This window comes from Macrosteles quadrilineatus, unplaced genomic scaffold (assembly GCF_028750875.1).
Source record: "Macrosteles quadrilineatus isolate MER2022 unplaced genomic scaffold, UCM_ALF_1.0 Scaffold_2__2_contigs__length_208266976, whole genome shotgun sequence".
NCBI lineage: Eukaryota > Metazoa > Arthropoda > Insecta > Hemiptera > Cicadellidae > Macrosteles > Macrosteles quadrilineatus.
In genome coordinates, this window is record NW_026542595.1 from 180,418,577 (window position 1) to 180,433,957 (window position 15,381).

The 15,381-nt window shown below is 35.7% G+C and overlaps 1 protein-coding gene across 5 annotated transcripts in view; it reads left to right on the plus strand.

Annotated features, from left to right (window-relative positions):
* Window positions 1–15,381, plus strand: part of LOC128988204 (afadin-like) — a 236,312-nt gene that overhangs the window by 189,003 nt on the left and 31,928 nt on the right. For 3 of the 5 annotated variants that reach the window (XR_008490340.1, XM_054409470.1, XM_054409471.1), the window contains 13 exons: window positions 2,293–2,457; window positions 5,798–6,042; window positions 7,855–7,976; window positions 8,403–8,570; window positions 9,260–9,539; window positions 10,267–10,412; window positions 10,841–10,946; window positions 11,425–11,613; window positions 12,707–12,793; window positions 13,078–13,227; window positions 13,791–13,900; window positions 14,269–14,407; window positions 14,810–14,938. Coding sequence is in view for 2 of the 5 variants with exons in the window: in XM_054409470.1 (XP_054265445.1) it covers window positions 2,293–2,457; window positions 5,798–6,042; window positions 7,855–7,976; window positions 8,403–8,570; window positions 9,260–9,539; window positions 10,267–10,412; window positions 10,841–10,946; window positions 11,425–11,613; window positions 12,707–12,793; window positions 13,078–13,227; window positions 13,791–13,900; window positions 14,269–14,407; window positions 14,810–14,938 (2,036 nt within the window). In the remaining 3 variants the exon portion in view is untranslated. The remainder of the gene's footprint in view (window positions 1–2,292; window positions 2,458–5,797; window positions 6,043–7,854; window positions 7,977–8,402; window positions 8,571–9,259; window positions 9,540–10,266; window positions 10,413–10,840; window positions 10,947–11,424; window positions 11,614–12,706; window positions 12,794–13,077; window positions 13,228–13,790; window positions 13,901–14,268; window positions 14,408–14,809; window positions 14,939–15,381) is intronic. The other 2 variants (XR_008490341.1, XR_008490342.1) reach the window with 2 other exon arrangements.

Consider the following 15,381-nt stretch of genomic DNA (forward strand, 5'->3'; position numbering starts at 1 on the left):
TTTGCACATTTTTAAATTTACTAATTTTTTTCTATGAACTATAGATTAGCTTGGGGGGAATTATTTTCTTTGTATGATAGTGTATATTGCTTTGCTATTTCATAGACCTAAGCTTTTGAAACTCTTAATGAGTCAGATTACACTCTTACAGAAAAAGTTTACGGAAAGTAAATAAAAGAAACGTTTTATAACACTTAAAACATATATTTACGCTTATACTGCTACTCACAAGACGGTAAATATACAAAACAGATGGTAAGTGGTTAACCACTAACAACTAACAATAATATAACGGTAAATATACAAAACAGTAACGGTATATTTACCGTCTTGTGAGTAGCAGTATAAGTGTAAATATATGTTTTAAGTGTTATAAGACGTTTCTTTTATTTACTTTCCGTAAAATTCTCTTGCAGAAGTCTCTAGAACCGAATGCTAATAACTTTATACAGTTATATCATAAATTGGTAGAACCTAGTCACATTTCATCCTGCATATGTTTTTTTTCAAACCTACTGACATTATTATCTTGCTTAAATGTGCAGGACCTAAATGACATTATAACATTGCAGTTTGTAACACCTAATGACTTTTTATTGCTGTTGAAGTTAAAAAACATTTCAATACTGCGAAAGTCGCAGTAAAAAGAAAGTGTTCAAAAGACAACAACACAGTGTACTCTGGCTGTGTCTTGTCATCGTGATAGATGAATCGTGTATAATCTGTGATGCAATCACAATCGGGACAAGCCATGCCATTATGGTCTTTGTGATTCGATCCTCTTCTTCAAGCTTTTAGCTTTTACATAGATCATATTTACAAGACCAATTCATTTTAGGTATGCTGGTCATAAATTCTGTATTAACTTTCTGTTTAAATATAAAATTTGCTAGAATTGTTTTTGGTTCGTCAGAATATATAAAGGTTTAAATTTAAATTATCTTGGTGTTCTATCATGATATTAATCGGCTGGTTGTATTTTGGTGCTAAAAAAAGTTTAGCACACATCCAGGTTAGAATTTGTATTTGGTTGTTAACCATGTTATTCAATTTCAAGTTTTGTTCAAATTTGTTTGTTATGTTATTCTTACCATTTTCAGTTGTTTACAAATTCTTAATAATGTTCTAACCCAATTCAACTCATTTTTGAAAAAAACTCAGGCGTAAACATAATTTGTTGATTAACCTAAACAAATTAAGTTTTTATTATATGGAATGTGGTTTACTTAAATTTTTTTCTATAGAAAACAATGAATGTAACCCTTATATTGTAACAACTGACTTGTTAATTTGAAAATATTCATGGATCACTTGTCTACCAAGTTCAAGAATTGTTATGAAAATGTATGTATTTATGGTTTTAACTGTTTATACTCTTGTCAAGCAGACCATATACGTTATTGGTTTGGATGTAGATCACATTCAGTAAGCGCCAGAAAGAGACTAAGGTTAGGCATCAAAATAATTCCTGTGAAACAATAAAGAAACAATGCTATCAGTTAGCTGATAGTTTAGAAAAGTTAGCCAATGGGGTTGCATTGTTTTGGAAACTAGTGATTGAAATGATTACCATAGGAATAGATTGCTTGCAAGCCTGCCTGCAGTAGACTCTCTCTTATCCGGACACCTTTTAACCGGACATCTGTTTAACCAGACTACACTCTGCAGAAATTACATCTCTCTAACCGGACAATTTTTATCAGCACATCGGTTTAACCAAACTAGATCGGCAGGAAGTGGGTGGTACTGAAATGACTGTTCTCGTGGGAAAGATTTGAGACCAGTGATCATGTCTCTAAGTACGATGCTCTCCTAAATTTAAGTCAAATACTTTATACAGTATGCATTTAAATGGTCCGTTTAAATGAGTTTTTGGAGACATCGGTTTAACCGGAAAACCTGTTAAGAGGGAGGCTACTATACATCTTTCAAATAATAATCAAACCGCATTTTTCACAATATATTCAATTTCTAATAAACTCACAGATATTGCTTAAATATTTATATTTCACCATTACAAAAATTATTCAGTTTGGAAATGTTTAACCCGCAGTATCTTGAAAATCAATTCCTCTCCATGATAGATATACTCGCACAGTTGATGATTCATGCCCACTGAGTAGTGAATTTAATCACCACTCATAAGTTTCCTTGTTATTTTCCAGCAGACACAATATTTGCCACTTGGTCAATCAACAAAGGTGGGCAAACACTCGACCGACAGTGGCAGTTGTGTCAACAGACCCTTATCACCCACAGGCAGAGACTCACCGACCTTTGGCATGTTCACAGGTTCTATAATGTTCCACGTGCGCCGCCGGCCGGCCGACTACCATCCTAGGAAGAGGAAGAAGAAGCCACAACAGAAATGGAACCACCAGAGCAGCACGGAGATGCACGAGTATCGCTACGAGGATGGGTTCGATCGGCTGCCGTTCTTTCTGGAGCTCAATCCTGGTGAGTAAAGTTGATGTGAATATTGGCAGACAATCTCAACAGCTGAAGCATTACAAACTCAACAGCTAGGATGATTAATATTGATCATTCGACCAATATGCACCTTATATGTTCACTTTTCTCAGTCCATTTCTTGTGTGCCATAATTTTAATCAGTCAAAATTCTGTTTGCATGTAACAAAACCATTGAAGATCCTCTCATACCTGTTTGTTTCAATAACTCATGTTTGGCCATATAGAGGTGAGCGTGAAACAAAGGTCACATAACTGATAAAGAGTCAGGAAATTTGTATACTCATTTACACACAAATTTAAAGTGAAAAATATTTCTTACTAATGACAACTTTTGATAGCACATTGGATGGTCTGAAATACTCATATATTTAAGGAATCTGTTTTCCAAAGGTGAATAAGGGGAGTTCTACTGTACAATGAGTAAAGGAGAGAATTGAGTCACTCTCTCGGAGCAGATTTTTTAATTGATTTAGACCTTACACTAACAAAATTCTCTACCGTATTGATTATCTGTGGTATTACATTTTTCCCTAGCTAAATACAGTTTTTTTTTAAAGGAAATTCTACCAAACCATTACATTTAACATTTACATTTGTAATTAACATTTTTGATTATCACCCTACATTTTAAATATGATGCAGCATTATCAATTGTCAGTTCATTTAAGTGAAGAGTAATCATATATAAAGAGAAAATAAATATATACATACCGTAGTAAAAACGAGATAAGAAAACTATATCCTTTCAAAACCAATAAAATGCTTGAACTTGGACTTTCTCAAAATGATGTCCATAAACCATAATAAGCTTATGTTGGAACTCTTAATGGTCCTCAAAATTGCAAATCCATGAAGTTGCCTCAAAGTATTAATTATAAACTACCAGATCGTTCAGACTTTGGTTTAATCAGAATGTCTTTGAATTAGTCATTTGTACCAAATACCAAACAGCTAATGTCTATTGATGTGGAGGGTGATTTCCATACTAGTTACAGTGATGAGAATTGTGATTAGACCCATACAGGACCAATTGTGATGCAGTTGTGTCCAACAGTGTGTGGTAGTCTGATAAATTATTGAACAACTCATTTACATGGACACCATATGGCGACACAGTTATTATAATTTGATGTTAAGCTAAAAAAACATTGTTACTGAAAAATAACTTTTATATTGTTGCTGTTGACTTAAAAACACACTATTATCTTTGTGCAGACATTTCTTAAAATAGCGCAAAAAATTATCACAATATAATCAGTTTTGAACAAGTGCTAAAAATTAAACTCACGACTTTCCGAACAATTAACCTTAGTTATGGCAGTAACTTGTGAAAACAATATTGTCGTGAAAAGAAATGAAATGTTCAAGTGGTTACAAGCATCGCTGGACCAACAAATATGAGTGTTTCCCTTGAAACATCTGTCACTTGTATGAAAGCTTTGTTTGATATCAGTTTGACCAACAGGGTAGGATAACACATTGCTTATGCACTTTGTCACCTATATTTCAATTGTTATATCTCAATAATGCATAATTTTTTCTAAATGGTTTGATAATTTAAAGGGACTATAAAATGTGTACTTCAGTTTGAAATGTTGTGTATTACAATTTACTTTGTCTATTGTTGTTAGTAAAATACTAGGTCTTGATATTAGCGTGACAAAGGTACCAAGTTTGAGATTTATCTTGTCTCGTGGGAAATCACTTCTTTTAATGTTTGTGTTTGTATTTGTGGAACTACACTCAAAATTATCATCCCCAATAACTTAATCTACACCTTAATTCTTCTCCTGGAGACACAATACTGTAAAAACTTTGCAATTAGTGTATTAAATATATAGATTCTGAAACATAACCGTTCATCTTTTTAACTCAATGTATTGTATCATACTGGAGCATGATTGAATTTCAGTATAAAATCACAAGATATAGTTTGAAGCAAAACAGAGAACAATACATGTGTTCACCAATTCCATTACCCAATACTCTCAGAGGAAACAATATCAGGGACAATCAATAAATTCTGCGGACACCCCACTCTTTTTGCCTACTAACAAATTCAATTTGGAGACAATTGGTGATCAGTGTGTGACTTTGAGCCAATTGATTACCCAATTTGGTCCAAAGAAGAAATGTCATTGCCAAATCCAGTTAACATTTCCTATGATGAAATCTATTTCTATCGACAGTGTTTTCTGCCGGGAGTTGTTAGACATTTTGTAATTGTATATTTTTATAATTTTAATTTACAATATTTTCTCATTTAATTAACTAAAGTATACTTACTGCTTACTGCCATGGCCACTTGTACCCTAGCTTGGTACTTAACCTCGCCAACACACTGTCCCCAATAGTCTCGGTCCCATGCATCTTCCTCTACAAGCCTCATCCTTTCCAAATCTTTTCGTACTTGACCCCACCACCTGGCTTTCGGTCTACCTATTGGTCTTCTTCCCCTCGGATTTCCTCTGAGTGCTATCTTCAGTAGACTCTCCTCCTTTCTCCTTAGGATATGGCCAACCCACTTTAATCTTCTACTCTTAACTTCTCCAATGAACTTCTCAGGGTCTTGAAATAATTCTCTTAGCTCCCGGTTGTGGCGGATTCTCCATACTCCATCTTCAGATACTGGCCCATATATAGTTCTCAAAACTTTGTTCTCAAAAGTTATTATTTTCTTTTCTGAGTTCTTGCTCAGGATCCAATTTTCCCCTCCATATAAAAGTACAGGTCTTACTATAGTTTTGTAGATTCTAATTTTTGTCTTTCTTGTTAAAAGTTTTGATTTCATTAGTTTACTGCATGCGTACCAACTCTTATTTGCTAAATTTATCCTATTCTGAATTTCCATGTCTTCCGTATTTTTGTCAGATAGTAGAACGCCTAGATAGGTGAAATTATTTACTCTTTGGAATTCATGGTTGTTGACTTGAAAAAACTCTTCATTATTTCCAGCTTCTCCTCTTGTTACTATCATGAATTTGGTTTTTGCATGTAGACTATGGTAATTAAATTAAATTAACTAAAGTATACTTTTATATATATATGTATAACTTTAGACACTTTGAACGGATATTTTTTTTTTTTAAGAGGTTGGCGACTTCTTTTAACTTTGCATTCATTTATCAAACCTTGCATATATAACAAATGAAAGTTCTTGCTCCTTCGATGTCCCAGTGCATTTTTCTTGGTTAGAACAAAGTTCACCTTTATGATTTTCCCCCAGGCTTTCAAAGTTCATGGAGTTATTGGTTTCGTAACAATACTACTGTACTTTTCATTGGAAATTCAATTATTACTATCACTTGTGTATGTGATTGCACAGACGGGAGTGACATTGCCGGCGGCACCGCCAAGCGCCACAGGCTTCACCCCAATGTGACGGAGGTGGGGAGTGAACGAGCGTCGCCGCACTCACAGAGTCAGACGCTGCAGCTGTTTGGGCCGAACATCCAGCCGAGACATTGTGTGATCGCGCACACCGAGGGCATTGTCACAGTGACGCCATGCAGCCGCGACGCAGAGACTTACGTCAACGGACAGAGGATATATGAGACCACTATACTGCAGGTGAGCACGTTATGACCAAATATGCCTCTATTGACTCAACTGTAGGTATTTTTATTCAATTGTTTACCTTGGTTAAATAGTTTAACAAAGTGAATCTCAAGGACAACTTCCTTTTAAGAGAATAAGAAACCGAATTAGTTTTCAACTGTCTATAATTTTTACAAACTTCGAAGTTACTAATTGAACAGCTCCAGTCCTCTACCTATATCTTTTTTATCATGATGCTCCTCCTCACCCAAATGCTGCAGACATTTTACTTTCAGCATTAGAGAAATGCTGAGTTATTCCTAACTTAAGATGTCATGCTTTTCCATCCTGGTCAATCAACTCTTCTCCTTCCACCAATTTCTCCCTTGGGTTAGATTTAAGCCAATTTATTTATTTTTTTCTTTCTCATCAAAATAGTATGGGTTATAATTCCGTCTCGTTCATTTTGCACAAACGTTCTCGGAAATTTTAAGTTATAAAAGTTATATAAGTTTTGAAGTTAGGAGTTAAAGTTATTCGAAATGAAAATTTAACAAGAAACTAATGAAGACATACCTTAAGAGTTTATAAATATACTTTTAATGCTCCCTGAAAATTTTATGAAATTAGTGGACTAGTTTAATACCCGATTCAAATAAGAATAAGAATATGTTTATTGTCTTTCAGGCTACATAAGCATTGACAAAGTCAAGTATACAGCAGAAATGCCAAGTCACTATTCTAATTAGGCCTAAGGGTAATATCACATATCATAGGAATATAAAAGTCATAGGAACTATACAAGAATCAAAAATTATACATAACAGATTCCAAACATTAAAATTCTATATGTTTTAATAAGAAAATCTCACTAAGTGAATAAAAAGGATTTTTAGATAACCACTCATAAAATTTGTTCTTAAAAACTTTAATTGTATATTTCTTACTAAGATTAATTACTTTATTATATACCTTAAGGGATCTTTATTATATACCTTAAGGGATAGTACTACATGACTAGACAGTGATTTGCTGAGCCTATTGTACTTAATTGCTGCTTTATCCCTATTGCGAGTGTTGTAACTGTGCATATCCCCAGTGAGTGTAACAAGGTCCTGATTTTTTAGTATATAAGATACAAGATAAAAAATGTAAAGGTTGATAATGGTTTGTATTTCCAACTGAATACATAAAGGCCTGCAATGAGCACTTACATCTGACTTGGTCATAACTCTAATTGTCTTCTTCTGAAGGATAAGAATGTCATCAATTTTAGTACAGTTGCCAAACAAATCAGACCATATCTAAGAATAGATTGAAAATAGGCAAAGTAAGTTGTTTTTAGATAATGACTTGGGACGCACATTGTCAGTCGTTTTAAAAGATAGATAACTCTAAAAAAACACCTTGTACAAAACATCTTGTAACTCTAGAAAGTCTACAAGATATGTGCTCAATATGTGGTTGCCAGTTTAACTTGTCATCAATATAAATTCCTAAAAACTTTGCATTTGAGACCAAATCATCAGTAATTACACCATCTTCAGTCCTTAATGTAAATAACATTTTTTGAGTTTTTTGATCATTAAGTAAAAATCAATTTGCTTTAAACCAAGTCGCAGCGTCTTTCAAAGTTGTCTGGGCAAGTAAATTGAGCTGAACAAAGTCATCAGAAATGTCTACAAAAGTGGTATCATCGGCATATAACAGAGACTTTGTACGAACAGAGCTAGGAAGATCATTAATACTAATTAAGAACAGCAGGGGTCCTAAAACAGATCCTTGTGGGATTCCGTATTGAACTCTTTCTAATAATAATCTTAATTTTGAATATTTCTTCCCCAGAATGGAGCAGTTGTAAAGTTCGGGAGGATACACAATTTTAGGTTTTGTGATCCATGCCATGACGAGAGGCTAAGACAACGCCACGACTCAGCAAGGATGGCTCATGACTACTCGTACGATCGGTGAGTGCACATACCTCCAAGTGTCAGAAAACTCAAAGCATGAAAAATGGTATACAAAATAAAATTCACCCCAGGGATTTTGTGTTGTACAAGTCAATGTTTGTTTGGCTTTATGTTTGTAAAAAAATTGATATTTTTTTCTTTTTGAAGCATTTTTTAATTACTCTAATTTTTTATTTTATTCTGAATTGTCCCTGTATTTTTTTACAACCTTTATTTTAATTACAGAACTAATTCATTTCATTTTCTTACATGTTGCAGATTTACTTTTACTCGTTTTGTATCCCATTTAGTTTTACTCAAACTCAACTGCAATTTCACTCTTTTTCTGTTTTTCCTATCAATGTTAGTTTGTTTTGTTGATGTTTTATTTTCTGTGGTGTCGTCTGCACGCTTGTTTTATCCGGCATGTTGTGTTTAACCCAGACAATCTACTGGTAGCCAGCCCCCTGTTACCCCCACCCCTACACAGAATTACGAGACTACTTTCGACGTTGACGGAAATGTCGAGACACGATCTACTTCCAGCCTCGGAAACAAAGATGAGACGCGATCGCAGAGGTCGGTGGGCAGCAGCAGTAGGGACGGCAATAGGTCTGTATAGACAAGAGTGTGTTGCATGGGTGGCGGAAGATGTATTGCAGTGTGGTAGGTAATGTGACTATGAAGAAATGTACATTAAGTTACATCTGGCATGGGTTGAATGTTTAAGCAATTATTTAAATATCCTTGGTTATAGACCAAATATTATACACAGGAGTAAAAAAGTTTTAAAGGATTCATGTATTAGGCTGTCAAATTAAAACTTGCTTAATGGTTGAAGGTAAATTTAATATGTTTAATTAAAAATTGAAAAACATTCAGATAAAAAATTGTTCACAAAAAAGTTGAATATAGACATTTATTTGTAGATTGTTGCCATTTTCAATTAAATTACATAGGTCTTATTTTTTAGTAACATCAAAGTTCTGCTGTTTTTAGGGTTTTGACTTTTCATTCAGATATCAGAATCAGAAATCAGAAATCCTTTATTGTCCTTAAGCAAAACAATCTTGCAATAGACATGGTCTCATATTATGGTAACATAGTTTTACACATTAACCGAGACAGACTTCATTACTGGGGTTATTCTAATAAATAATGATTAATGGAATTTTTTTTATCAAAGTTCCCAGAGTACTCCTCAACTGTCATCAGTCGTGCAAGAATTCACTGAAAAATGAAACAAAATATTTTATTCATCGCCAAAATATGTCACATTACAATAAAATTATTGTTTACAGGTTATCCAACTACGAGCGATATCCAAGAGGAAACGACCCGATTCTGCCAGCAGTCTTGGAACTGAGAGAGGAAAAAGAAGAAGCACTGCTACACGAGTTAATCACCAATCTAGAACCGAACAGTCTGGTGTTCAAGTTGGCGCCGGCGTACACACTGTACCTTGCGGCTCGCTACCGCGCCAGCACACACTACAGACCTGAGCTGACACCAACGGAGAGGGCGTACAAGCTGACACTCATGCTGGCGCGAGTCGCTGCTATGATACACAATGTTATACAGGTATGTTGGAAATGCTTAGTAGTAAATGTACTTGTAATTTCTTTTAAACTCAACTGCCTATTGTTACCTTAGACTACATGATCTGTGCTGTGGTCTAAAGTCAGTACCATTACAGTATAAGTCACATAGAAAAGCCATTGGTGATGGCAGTGATAAGACAGTGCAGGTAAATGGTCTCAAACTATAGTCTGTTGACAAAATGTAGGCGGTTTGGGAGGAAGTTCTCCCACTAACTTTTTGGTTAATGTATATATGTTGCGGCTGATTGCCATTTTGATAAAGCTGTCAAGCTTTTTTAAAGGTAGGATCAAGTGGAGGGGATAGTTTCTTTCCGTAAAGCCGCCTAAATGTACAGGAATGATTGAATTATCAGCCCACAACAATACTATTGAGCTGCAAAAAAATTCAATCAAATTTTGGACCTTTTCTGTTAATTCACTACCACTTTGCAACAGAGCTAGTTTTTAGAGCAATAGATTATTGGCAATAGAAGTGGTAGTGAATTCAACTTTGATTAGGTCAGGTTAGATTAGGTTTTTCTTACTCTATAACCTAACCTAACCTAACCTAGCCACATTCCACTAGGGCACTAGGGGTAATGAATTAACGGAAAAGGTCCCAAATTTTATTTGTTTTGGTTTATAATTACTCTGAACATTGGGTCGTTTAACCACTGTGAATGTGTCATTACTATTTACTCTGAATGACAAGTGTGTGTAATGTCTAGGAGAGGTACTGTGAGGTGAAGTCACTGGCTCTGTGGTTGGCCAACGCCTCGGAACTCCTTCACTTCCTCAAGTCTGACAGACACGTGTCCGCCTTCTCACTGGACGCTCAGGACACACTGGCCGACGCTGTACAGATTGCCTTCAGGTAGACTGTTAATATGAATAGTTATGGGATGTTTTAAACAATTCATTATTTTCAGCTGGTTTGATTCAGAGACAAGCATTGGTTGCAATGGTTTGAAAAATAACTGTGAATGTTTGTAAAAAAACTTATTATAGTGAGAACCCTCTATTTTAACATTATTTGCTTTACTTTTTAAAATTTTAGAATTCCTTGCAAAAATTTTGATATTAGTAAACTATAAATTATAGCTGGGTCCACGAGCACAATGCTACCTTGTAATCCAAAAATCATGTTTTCAATCTTAAACTGGAATATTTTGAAAATTATATGAGTTGGGCAAAAGAAACTGCTTGGCTTATATTAATTTTACGGTCATCGTTAAATAACCTGTAAGATATACCATACTATTTGTATCTTTGGTTTCCTTTACAAAATTTATTTGTTGACAGACACCTGGTGGCCTGTCTGCAAGCTGAACTTGCAGCTGTCATGCCCAACTTTCTGTCTGAGAGAGATGAGCTCAGTCACGACCCCGAAGATTCGTCAAGTGCATCGGTAAGCTTTTACTACATCCTCATGTTGTAAAAAGAAATAAAATTATATTTAAAAATAGATAGTCCAAAGTTGTCTTAGTTGAGGACAAGGAGGACTGTTTGCATTCTGAAGGCCCTGCCAGGGTGAGGGAGTGGAGTAGGATCTGAGACGCTCACTTTAGGCAACTTGTTTATAAGAGATATTTGTAAATGAATAAAGATATGATAGGAAGCTTAGGTAGGTGGGAAAAAGTATACTTAAAAAAAAAATTTAAACTTCATACATAAAAATCTGAATATTTTGCTGTTATTGACAGCATTTTAAAGGGTCCTTACTTTTTACTAGTGAAACAGCTGATCTTAGTCAGTAAAAAACCCACGCAGATCATCTTAATCTGTTCTTCACTCGTCCTTCACTCATGTGCAGGTTAATCTACACAGCATTATGTCTCTGTCTTAAAACAATGATTTTGATCCTCTAATCAACTTATGATCCTCAGGAGCTGGGAGTGCTAGCCTCTGCCATGGCTCTGTTGAGGCGATGTCGAGTCAACGCAGCTCTCACCATACAGCTGTTCTCTCAGCTGTTCCACTTCATCAACGTGTGGGCCTTCAACCGCATCGTGGCTCCCAACAGTCAGTACTGCAGCAGAGCATGGGGTCTCCGGCTCAAGGCCAGGCTGGCCCAGGTTAGTGTTAATCATCTATTATATTATTAAAGTGACACAATCAAATTTTATGTAAATGGTTAAGGCCATTTACCAAATAAAAATATAGGCATATGGCACATCAAAATGAAGCTTAGAGTATGTAGATTTGCCGAAAAGTATTTATATGGACGAATTTCCTATGGGCTCTTCCCCACAGGCTGATTTCCAAAGGGCTCCGCCTGGCATGCTTCCAATGTTTACATGATTTAATTTAATTTAGTTAATGAAACAGCTGGTCAGTACAATGAACTGGTGTTTGTTTATTTTTTACTCGAATAAGATGTTTGCTTTATGTAGATTGATGAGGGTTATGTTTGGGTTTAAAGTGAGGTTTGTATACGTTTTGTAAAGCATTGCTCAAAGTTTCATTTTTTTAATTTATATAGTAAGCTACATGTGAAGGGCTTGAATAAAATTGAAGAAAATAGTAAAACATGTCATTAATTAAGCATCAATATGAAGCAATAATTGATGCTATTGCTACACTAAGGTATGTTGTCATATTCTTAGGCATCTATTAACATCAAAAGTAGGGGTTTGAAAGAGGGTAGGTTTACTCTTTTAAATCAGTTTATATTTTTAAACTAAACCATAGAGTTGCTGTATTTTAAAACACATCAGCACCACTTTATAGCTCTCTTGGTCACATTTTCTTCCCGTTGCAAAGCACAGGTGTAGCAGCTTGTATGACATTTAAATTCATACATTCAATTCAGCCTCATTGCACTGTTAGTAGTAGCGCCTGACACTTCTCTCGGTGTACTGCTCTCACGAAGGCTGTCTGCATTTGAGGTAGAATAGCCTAGGTCATGTACTGTAAGTTTCTGAATGCAGTCATACCCAGAAGACTAGTTTGTTTGTTGTGTTAGTGGTATCAGATATTTTTATCTATGATCTCCATCAAACTCTTAAATTATAAATACTTTTACTCAAAGTTTACCAAGCACTATTAGCGATGTCATTTCTTCAACTATTACTGTTTATGGAAATCAAACGGTGTTTACACTAGCTCTCTGTAGTGATTACATATCTCTCAGTTCTGAGTTCTGACTGATTGTTTCCATGTTCACAGATCGAGGTGTGGGCAGAACGTCAAGGCTTGGAGTTGGCTGCAGATTGTCACCTGGCTCGTATAATGCAAGCTGCACATCTACTACAGGTAAATACACTTGGTCATCTCTCATGACCCAATATGTAAATAGTGTCTCATTGTGACTCAATTATGTGGAAACATCCTTAATATCTTGAAAATAATCATTTAGATTAAGATTTTGTTTACTTTGTTAAGTATCAAGTTAGTTGTGTATCCATTTCGACTTCCTTAACATGTTCCTAAGCCAAGTACTTTTTCCTCTAAAACTAAACTTAAATTACATCTAGTTTTTTTTAAATCTTAGTAGCAAAGCTTTGCTGAATAAATGTAAAGTCACTGTCATGTTCCAGGCACCCAAGTACACTGCTGAAGACCTCGCAACTCTCACCTCTACGTGTTTCAAGCTCAACTCACTACAGTTGCGCGCACTGCTACAGAAGTACCAACCTACCCCTGACGAGCCCAGGCTGCCTCACGAACTCATCGACAATGTTGTAAGGGTATGTGTTATGTCTGTAGTTGAAGTTAGTCAAAAGTGAAGCGTATTTTTAGTTGAAACCAACAACTCTGGGATGCAACTCATGCAAGTTTTGTCCCGCAGACACGAAAACAGCATCGTCGTCCTCTTGCACGTTTGCAGCAATACCGCTAATTTTCGGTTCGTGTGACGTGTATCAGTATTGGAATTGACACATCCCTAATTGTAATATATAGTGGATCAGATGAAGACATAGATCTTATATTTAGAAAAAAATGAGTTGTGTAGGCCTAAATAAGAACTCAAGTTATGTGAGTAAAATCAAAACTCGTGCTCAGAATATTATTTAGCTTTCATTGATTGCAAAGACATAACCATCTTGGGTAAGGAACTTACTTATGGTTGGATTGGAATATGAGTTAAACATATAATCCGTGTGATTAAGGTTTGCAAAATTCTTATGTTTGTTAAATGATACGCCAGGTAAAATGTTTGGAAATAATTCTTGTATAATATTTCACTCTTAATTAATTACTACTTTGATGTTGCCCACTCAAGTCTGACTCGTGTGCTTGATTGTCACAGGCTGCCGAGAACCTGGCTGATGAGCTGGCCCGCTCTGATGGCCGAGAGGTGAAGCTAGAGGAAGATCCTGAACTGGCCTTGCCTTTCCTGCTGCCTGAGGATGGATACAGGTGAGAGTGCATCCTTGAGCACATATATACCTTAGCTCATTGGCTCAAGAGACCATTGTCATCACTCTATTCTTGATCTTCCGTTGATAGCTGTGTCATACAGATATTTACACTATCTACAATACAAAATGTTTTGCCCATGCTATGTTGAGGCATCAGTCTCAGCTTTACCACTGAGGAAGCTACATCTTATCATAGGCAACACTTTGGGTATTGTAAAATCAAAAAGTGTGAGCTTTTTAACATTTAGAACATTTGCCGCTGTATATTTTTTATTTAAAATCATTACAAACAATTAGGAATTACAATACATGTTAGATTCCTAAATTGTGTGGGGTCACATTACTTAGCTATAATTATTGTTACAGCTGTGAGGTTGTCCGAGGTATACCTGCAGGTCTAGCTGAGTTCGTAGGTCCGCTGCAACACATGGGACTGTGTAGACTCATTGTACAGCCTTCCTCCAATGGACTCTGGACTGTCTACATGGGACCTGCCAACCCTATGGTATGTATCCTTGACCCAATGACAACTTCAGTAAAGGTAGCATATCATAAGCATACAGTAATGTTCTTGGTTTTTTTGCTACAGCAACAAACTATGATGGTTTTGTAAAGTTTATCATAGCCATTCAGTTTTGTTGTTCAACTTTCTCCCTATCAGGACAAAAGAGTTGTGAGAATTATTCAGAAATTTACTTATCCGTTGCAAATAAGTCCATTACTTATTAATTTCAATTTTTTGCATTTCTATCCTCCTCTCATTGTATTTTATTCCAAGTTTAATAAGGATTCTTTGCTTGAATACATGTAACTTTAGTAAATTTGATCTTTGGTCATTTTTCAAGCCATTAAATTTTTATAAAATTTTACTATGATGAATGTAACCAAGGTGTGATTTTGGTTGCAGGTCCGCAGCTCCAGTGCAATGAGCAACCGTTCCGGAGGTTTTATCCCCACACAACAGCAGCCAGAGATCCAACTGATCAAACTGCACAAGTCCAACAATGGGATGGGACTGAGCATTGTGGCGGCCAAGGTAAGACTTTATCTATTTGTGGTTTGGCATGTTGAATGCTCTTAGACATGTACTACTTATAACTGGATTTACTCGTCCTGTTGGAGCAAGTCATTTGGACAACTTTTTCTCGACTTTGCAGCAGCCGTGGGCGCTATGGAACAATTTACTGTTTTCCCTATACCGTACAGTTGACTCTCGATATTGTGTAGTAATTATTCTTTTTAATAAGTGAAATAATATGCTTTGTTTGACTATCTGTAAATTAGTACCTGAATTTTTATAACAGTTTAACTTGTAATAGTACAGCTTTTGTCACGTAAGCTGGCACTTTGGCCTACGGGCAGTTTAGGGGGGATGTGGAAGATGGAGGTAAGTAAAAGACCGGAATACAAAAATATCCGTGTGTGTTTTTGTGTTCTTGAGCGCCTTCACATGGGTCACGGGGACAGTTGATACAACCC